General features: G+C 37.2%; 2 protein-coding genes across 3 annotated transcripts in view; one reads left to right on the plus strand and one right to left on the minus strand.

Annotated features, from left to right (window-relative positions):
• The window catches only part of ttll6 (tubulin tyrosine ligase like 6), a 17192-nt gene extending 12328 nt beyond the window's left edge, over window positions 1-4864 (minus strand). The window contains 7 exon segments of the mRNA XM_015389087.1: window positions 782-857; window positions 1458-1557; window positions 2307-2374; window positions 2458-2588; window positions 2952-2989; window positions 2992-3051; window positions 4849-4864. Of these exon segments, the coding sequence (XP_015244573.1) occupies window positions 782-857; window positions 1458-1557; window positions 2307-2374; window positions 2458-2588; window positions 2952-2989; window positions 2992-3051; window positions 4849-4864 (489 nt within the window).
• A 37-nt stretch (window positions 4865-4901) lies between these two features.
• calcoco2 (calcium binding and coiled-coil domain 2) overlaps window positions 4902-9049 on the plus strand; it is a 15538-nt gene continuing 11390 nt past the window's right edge. For both annotated transcript variants that reach the window (XM_015389123.1, XM_015389124.1), the window contains exons 1-2: window positions 4902-4969; window positions 5381-5577. In XM_015389123.1, coding sequence (XP_015244609.1) covers window positions 5401-5577 — 177 coding nt within the window. In that variant the 5' untranslated portion in view covers window positions 4902-4969; window positions 5381-5400. The remainder of the gene's footprint in view (window positions 4970-5380; window positions 5578-9049) is intronic.

Here is a 9049-nt window from a genome sequence, read left to right on the forward strand (position 1 = left end):
CCAACTTCTGATATCAAAATTTCGTCTATGTAACCACTGCTTCTTCTTTTCCATGTCCCAACCACAAATATCAATGTTTAATTGATTTTAATAGACAGCAACATATAGTATGTGATTTTAAAATGGAAACAAGTTGTCATATAGTTTTAATACCTTTCTAATTATTGTTTATTCAGCCCGTTAAGTCGCATTCTTCTGGAGCAGGGGTAACCAATTAAAAATCAATGGGGTCCGAATAAAGAAAATCAACAACCAGACATTTTTTATTATAATCTGTTGCTTTAAACAGAATTTAACACTGAAATAAAATTAGGTGTTTATGCATCCATGTTATACATCAACTTTGTAAATCAAAAATATATTTAAAAATATAGAAAATTTTTCCATTTAAAAATCTAAAGTGTTTTTTTAAGTAGAGAACAACAATAGTTCAGTGTGGTATATAGGCAATTTCCTGATTCATACATTTCATAAAACACCTGAACTGACCATTATTTTTTTCTTTCTTTTTTTCTGGCTTAATGAAAGCAGTGGGCTTTAGGCTGCCCTGCAAGGCTTTAAACTCTGGGTTTGAATCGAGACTAAGCCATTCTCAAGCACATATCAAAGTGCTCATTTTTAGCCTGGGTCCATATTTATTTATGATTCTGTTCATGGTGGAGAATCCTGCTTCACAGCAGCAGGTTGAGCCAAACATATTCAAAATGTGCAGGGTCATCTTTGAGCACGCCATTTCACTTTTATTTCACCAGTTCACCGCAGTTCTTCCAGCAGTCCACACTTTCTCTGCTCTATTTTTCTCAATGTCTTCTCCTTCTTTCCCATCGCCCGGCTTGTCACAGGTTTCCCCGCTGAGTCTAAAAGTAGCAGCAGCAGCAACCCAGACTGTGAGCAGCTCATTGGCTAATTTGTATCACGTGCAACCTGGTACCGGACACTCTGGAGGGCTTTAACGTACAAATAGAAGTAGTGGTGCAAGTGAAATTAGACACTGCTATTGGACAACATAGGGTAATTTATAAATGTTTTAAATCAGGTTGGGTCCAGATCAGCCAGCAAGTGGGTCCGGATCCAGACTGTGGTCCGCTAATCCATGCCCTTTGTGCTAGAGGTTTCCTCTTGGTTTGGTTTTAGTTGATTTCCTTCAATATTTACTGGTCTTTTCCATCAGGCATCCTATTTTCCTTCCACCCCAGCTGCTCCACATAACCCCTCAATTAACACAAGTGCTTTCAATGTCATTCTCCACTCTTCCCTGAAGTATATAAGCTCACTGATTGCCATTGCTCATTGCTGCATTCTTCTGTCTCTCTACTGGACTGCTTGTTGTTTTCTCAGTTTTCTGCCTTTGTTCCTAGATGTGGAAGTTTGTGCGGTGATGTAAAAAAAGGTTTAAAAAATAGCCTTAGAGAATATGAATACTTTGGGGATGCTTTTCGCTAGCATGTGTTGCTTACAAGAGCATCATCTTGGATATGTAAGCCTGACAGATCATGTGTGCTTCAGGTTTGATTTTTTTTTTACTTGATTTATTGATGCTGATGCTGTCATGATTTTCTTAAGAGATCTGACCCACATGCAGTACACCACTCAGAGAACCAGGGTAAAAGTTTGAACAGGTTTATTGATAAGGACAGCGGGGGTAGGATTCAGGAAACACAGTGTGCTGGTGAACCGGAACTGGAAGAGGGAAGGGAAGTATCAGTGGTTAGTTCAGGATCCGTGGGAACTTTGAGCGATGACTGGAAAGACAGAGAAAACGGGACTCACGTTGGTTGAGAATACCTCTTCTCCCAGAATCCAGTTAGTGTGGGTTTTTCCGGAGATAGAGACTCGTTGGAGGGTGGACAGGTTTAGACTTGGTAGGATCCTGAGGAGCTATTGAGAGGACTGTCACTTGGGAATCCAGGAGGACTTCAACGGAACTTGTGGAGGTTAATCCCCTGCTCAGTGTGAGACTCAAACAATCCTTCCAGGGGAAGAAGGCCAAACATCCAGCTTGCAGGAAGGCTTCCTGCCGAAAAGGCAAAGACAAAAAATAGGGTTAGGCTCAGCGAAAAAACAAAGACTCAGTTTGACTCAGCAAAATTCAGCTTGGCTAGAGTACCCAAAACTGGCAAACACTCTGGCGTCGAATAGGCGTGACAGTCCACCGCTCAAATAGTCCTCAGTAATGAGTCAACCTGCCGCAGGTGTGTGGGAGGACCAACTAGAACAGGGCGCCACCTGGTGGTGGAAGGAGAGAACAACACAAAAACACAACCCACACAAACTGGATTCCTAACAGATGCTTTTATTATGGGCACCGATATCTGGTTTATTGAAGCAACTTTTGCGTTATTTGGCTCTGGAGTAGGCTTAGAAGTCACTGTAGCTGCAAAGTCAAATCAGCTAGCAAGTGATACATTTAAGGTGTAATTATATGTCATGTAGCAGTGAAACAGAAGGAAAACTGACTCTGCAGGAAAGCTTCATGTTCTGGGAAATATTTTGTGATCTTTGGAGAAAAGTTTCAGTATTTGGTTCAAGTCCCCCATCAGAGAATCTGTGCAGCAGATCTCAATCATCCCTGGGAAATGGTTTATTTTCTGCAAAGACAAGCATGTTTACACAGCATGGAGGGACTGTCTCCATTAATATAATACATTTTTTATGAATGATTATGTCCCCATTTAGTTCCTTCAAGAGGGGAACTTGGTGCATTTGTCACACCCTGTTAAACAGGCTGTATAAGCACGCTACAGTAGGTCAGAAATTAAAAGCTCGACCTGAGAGAAATGGGCTACGGATACTCTCCCTGAAGAAGAGGCTCTATTACAACAGAAGATCGCATTTTGAATTCACTTCTCTCCAGCACAAATGTAATTACACGGTTAATTTGTGAAGCTGATCTCAGCCGCTGTGGTTTGTCCTGATGATGGCAGTAATGAGGTAGTTACTGACTTAAACACCTGGTAGAGCTTCATGCCCCTAACACGGTCAGTCCAAACAGAGTCCAGTCTTCATCCTCCGCCGCCTCCCTCAGGCCATATCTCCAGGCAGCTCAGCGCACTGAGACATTTTAAATATTAAATCATTGAAAGGTGTTCTGAATGTTTCACACAAGTAGTCTGATGAGACATTTCTTGATCTATTCCACTACAAGCTCTAGCAAAAGGTAAAACTACAAAAACAATAGCATAGTTTAATTAGAATTTCAAAAGATTATGTTACCATAAAAGTTGAAATATATGTCAGCTACAGATATAAATTAAATACTGGTTTTGAAAATTATCTTTACATTAATTTGACCTAATAAAATATAAACCAAATAAATTTTAAGTTTTGTTTTGTCATGTCAAATATGGAGCAGGTATGTTCCAGGATTGAGGCCCCTGGATAACTTTAGACGGAAGTGTTCCAGACATGCCACCATCAGGAGCCTCTATGGGACATATTAGCAGAAAAAAAAGAGTGATGAATTAATTAATACATTTTTTGTTTATGAAGAACAAAATTTTATAAGTTCTTATAACTAAAAATATTAATTGTTCATATATTTCCTGAACCACTCTGAACAGCCCCCCCAGTCCTTTTATAAGAGAAATCCTCCCATGGTAGGACTTGAGTCAAGAAATATTGACCCACCTTCATGTTTGACTGTCTGTATGGTTAGGGTGTTGGATCTCTGCCAGTTTTCATTTTACATTTGGTGAAAAATGTTGACTTTTATATCTTTAGATCAATTCCACATTTCTGCTTTATTTCCCAAAATGGTTTGTGTCTTCACGAAACAGCTATATACAAAACCTTTGTTCATAGATGTTGAAGATCGGCCTGTTTCTCCAGTGTAGTCCTGTTTCTCTGACTGTGACTGGCTGGATGTGCTCTCTTCATCCTCTGGCATGGGAGCTGCCTTGGAGCTTGTCTGCCTGGCTGTGTGTTTCCTGGACGGGGCCGCCTTTTACAGCTGCTTTTTGTATCTCTGCTTCTGTCTCCTTGAACCCCAGTCGGCCTCAGCAGATGGCCGCTCACAGTGAGCCTGGTTCTGCTGGAGGTTTCTTCCTGTTAAAAGGGAGTTTTTCCTCTCCACTGTCGCTACAAGCATGCTTAGTGTGAGGGATTGCATTTCAGTCAACGAGTCAATACAATCAGCTGGTTTTCCTTAGTTAGAAAACTTTGAATCAATTTGACTGTATGACCTGGTGAACTGTAAAGTGCCTGGAGATGACATGTGCTGTGAATTGGCGCTATATAAATAAATTTAATTGAATTGAACTTGGTTTATTACACTTTTCTTGGCCTTCAAAATTAAGATGTATCAAATAACATCCAATTAAAAAATATGAATGTTTCTTTCAAAAGCATAAAGTTTTAGTTAAACACTACATAAACACTTAAAATCATGTAAAAAAAAAAACATAAGAATATATAAGCCAATTATTTGATAATTTATTTTGCAAATAATACTATTTTTTTTTTAGCTCTGCGGCAAGGAGGAGTTTGGCTCCACCGAGTGGGTTTTAATAAAACTAAAAGATTAAAAGAACTGCATTTCCCATGATGCTGATGTCTTCAAAACAATCTGAGAGAAAATAATCGGAACTTTTTTTACAGTCGCAAATTTGGGTGATTCATAGCTAGTACAGAATGAACAGTTTCATGTTTTTTATTGTATTTTTTATAGTTAAATGTTGTGATTTAATAAAAAAAATACGATTAAACAATTTTTGCTTAAACTACTCTGCCCTGCATTTTTATACGTGACAGTCCACAGGATCAGTGGTAGTGACTTTTAATTTTGTATAAAATATATATTTGAAAGTACATGTATTTTAAATCTGATGTTAAATAAGATTTTATTACTACGTGCGCAGCGTGTCATCGTTTGTTACAGGCAGCGGTAGTATAAAGATCCGAGTTGTACTTGAACGCATCACTTGCTGGCTATGCAAAGCGGACCGAAAGATCAGGACTGCTTCAACTAAGCGTAAGTTAAAGGTGTTTATCTCAAACCTATCTTATATTTCACTAATTTCTTTAGGACCAATCAGTGCTAATCTCTTTTTCCAGTTTTAAATGAATGTGAATACAATGCGCAGTGAAAAAAAAAAATCACTTTCGGTTTTATGGCTTAAAGTTTCTCCGTTTTTATATAAATAAATTTTGCTAAGATGTAAAATTGACTTGAATAGCTATATGACAACAGATTGAAGTGAAGTGGTTCGTTGATCAGTTGCTAGAATAGGACCGAGTCAAACCGAAAGTATAATTTTAAATGCGCATTAAGGCGAATAAACAATGCCAGGAAGAATGAAGGGTGGAAACTCGCAGTAAAAATAAGTTATTGTCGACCTTTGCTATCGGTTTACTGTAATCAAACTTATGATGTGGTGTTTAGTTGTCAGACGGTAGGTCAGTATGGAGCCCCTCCCGGACGCGGCAGCAGCGGCGACTGACCCACCGGCTCCAAACTTCTCCCAGGTGGTCTTCATCGACATCCCGCACTCATACCCGCCGTCCAGCCCGATCACCTGCCGCTTTACCCTCAGCACTGCCTTCCAGGCACATCCCAGGGACTGGGTGGGGATCTTTAAGGTGCCCTACCTGACTTTTACTCTTTGTTTACTTTTGTAATATTGAATCAAACCCACATATGATATAAATTATCTCCAACATACAGGATAATGGGCTGAGTTTTTTTCTTAGGCGAGCATTTTCTTCATAATTTTTTTATTTTGTTCAACTTTGAGATGAAGGATCTACATTTGGAGTTGTAGATTGAAATCAGATTCCCAGAGTAATCAATACAGAGGGTGGAGCTTTAGTAAAAGTTAAGTTTTGTTTTCTCCACCATATTGTTTTTCTTGGCCATTATATGGCAGGGTGCAGAGGCGGATCTAGATGAGGAGGGGTATTATCTTTTTCAAGGGGGAACAGGGCAAAACAAAAACAAACATAGAAAAAGAACAAACAAAGCAAAAGCAGTGCATGGATACAGACCGCTGATCTAACATGAAAACTGATCTTATCTTGGTATGACTAAACTTTAAAACTGGCTGCAATCACGAAATTTCAATCCAGTTTATTTATATAGTCCTTATTCACAACACATCAAATCAAATTTGATTTATATAGCACTTTACAACAACCAGCAGTTACCCAACGTGCTTAACCAGAGGAGTCACAAAATGCAACGGAGGTCTTCAACAGGGGGGTCTGCAGAGGTACTGCATGGGGGTCGTGAAAGTTTTGGTTGATTAGACTTTTTTATTATTATTATTCTCCCCTGCAACGTATGTTTCCACTAGTTGAAATGTCTTTAAATGCACATTAACATGAATTCAACACACTGTAGTAAACAGATAAATGGAGGCAGAAGATGTGTTTCAGTCATCAATGCACACATTCAGTGACACACAGGAGCTCTTTAAATCTGGGCACCGTTTCATGCTCAACACCTGTCCCATCAACCAGGAATCAAAACCAGAAATACTTTAATAATCCCAGGGAGAAATTACTTTCAATTCATTACTCCATCTGTAATAGAGTAACTACTGGACCAGTGCGATATAACACAATTTCATACTATATATATATATATATATTCAGATATTTTTATTGGATTTTTAATTGTCCATATAAAATAACAACCAAACAACAGTCCCATCATTAACAATGAATTGCAATAACATAGGGAAAATAATGTAAAATGAGTAAAAAAAACTGAAAAAGCAAAAGGGATAACATATACAAATAAGAAATTTGTGAGAAGAACAACAATAAAAAATAATCATAATAATAGAAATGAATAAATAATTTAATATCGACATGTTGCAGTAGGATTGCAGAGCCTATCACTCAAGTATGTTCCAGCAGGGAATTGTAATTAAAAATAATTTAGAAATGGCTGCCAGACCTGATAGAACCTCTGGGTTGATCCCCTGGTCTATACAATAGATGTATAATTAGGGGGTCCCCGCTCCATCTCGCCATCAGTTTTGGGGTCCTTGGCCTGGAAAAACAGTGAAGACCCCTGCAATAGAACAAGTGAACATAGAAAAGTGTAAAATCAAACAGGTTACAAAGAAACAAAAGAATGAAATTGTCACAACTCCACAGGTAACCCTGGATCAAAAAGATTTATCATTTACATGAACAAACTGAAATCTGTCTGATAAATTGTGACTGATTTGTCCATTAGACCAATTTTAAATTTTGCCTTTACAATTTACTTAAAAAAAAAAAAATCTAGGAACTAGGCTGGTTTAAATCTAGTCTCTTCTGTCAGCACATATCATTATAAAAAAATAATTTACCATAATGCTACAACAACTGATCTAAAACAGTAAAAGATGCTAAAGTGTTATAAAAAAATATATATATTTTTTTTATAATAATATAAGTGATTCTAAAAGATAAGTGTATTTACGCTTAATTTGAGCAGGTAAATATTATCTGCAAAACAAATGAGTATTCTTGCACTTAAAAATAAGACATTTGGATATTATGCACTTGAAATAACTTATTTGAGTTTTTTGTTTTCTAGTTTCAACTGTAAATCATATTAGATTTGGCAAATTGTCTAATTGACATGCTCTAATTAACAGAAAACACACTTTTTTTTTTCAATAAAATTTACTTGGTTATATTTAAATTTTTGCAGTATATGTTTTCAGCACAGAGGCTATAACAGGTTGAGCAGCAGCTCTAAAGCACCTCTGTCCCTGTCTAGAACTGCCCATGCCAGGGCTCTTCTGTCCTGATCTTAAGGACTTAGTCTCCAACATGTGTCCAAATGTATCTCTGCACCAGCACACGGAAATTAAATGATTCCGTTATCTCCTCAGCGGTCATCAAGGACTGCAGAAGCTTGATTTCGGCCGTTTCTCTGAGTCTGGTGTTTGGAGGCAGGGTCACACCTAAAGCATGGAGGATAGTGGGTCTTGAGAACCAGATATCAAGGCTCCTAATATGCTCTAAAGGATTCTAAAGCATTTGACTTTTATTTTAATTTATCTAACCCTTCCTCTGTATTTAAGCAGGTTTACTTAGACTATTTAACTTAGACTAATTAATTAAATAAATCTGTCTAAATAAATAAATCTAAGTTTTCCTAGTCAGCTCAATGCACACATGCCTCTGCTGACATCCCACAGGGTATCAAGTATTTTTAATCTTAACATTCATTTTCACTCAAAATCTTAACACGATATCGGCTGATATTATCTAGATTATGATAAAAGTGACGATTAGAAAAAAATCCTATTACTTCTTTGCAGTCTTTCTTAGGTATCTGTGATTGCTTACCACAGCAATCACAGACTTTATCAATAAAAAATAATATCAATCCATCCATCCATCCATCCAGTTTCTGAGGCGCTTATCCCTACTGGGGTCACGAGGGATGCTGTTGCCTATCTCCAGCTGTCAGTAATAAAATAATATTCTTGATGAATATACATATTTAAATTTGGCTTCTTCAGGAGCCTAGTTACATAAAGAAGTATGTGTTCTATCATTTAACACTATCTATTCACGACATTAAATCCTTAAATCTTCAAATTTGTCAATGTCTAAATGGAAAAATAACAACAACAAAACAATAAAAATAAAAAACATCTTAGCATTCACCCAGTTTCCGGAGGTTTTTTTTGTCATCAATTCTAATTTAGTGTATGGCAGCTCATCAGGTAGATATTATCGTACACTATGAATGGCTAGAATGCCTGAAAATGTATGGAAAGATGAATATAAATTAGTTTACACCATTTATAGTGCTAAAGAATATCATTGTTGTTACTGTTTTGGCCTTATCAAACATGGCGGCAGGGAAATTTGCTTAATTATCAAAGGTTAAACTTTTTGGTTTCAAATCAAACTCCAGAGCATCAGAATCGATGCAAAAATTTGCCGAAAGTCATTAATCCGCTTTAATCTGTAGTCAGTAGAAGATAAGGTCAAGGCTTTGGCTTCTTGTGATGTAATCAAACCTAAAACACACAAAGAAGAGTTAGGATTTTTTTTTTTTTTTTTATTCTTTTGTTGTTGTTGATTTTCTAAATTTCTG

Source organism: Cyprinodon variegatus, unplaced genomic scaffold (assembly GCF_000732505.1).
Source record: "Cyprinodon variegatus isolate N-32 unplaced genomic scaffold, C_variegatus-1.0 Scaffold447, whole genome shotgun sequence".
Taxonomy (NCBI): domain Eukaryota; kingdom Metazoa; phylum Chordata; class Actinopteri; order Cyprinodontiformes; family Cyprinodontidae; genus Cyprinodon; species Cyprinodon variegatus.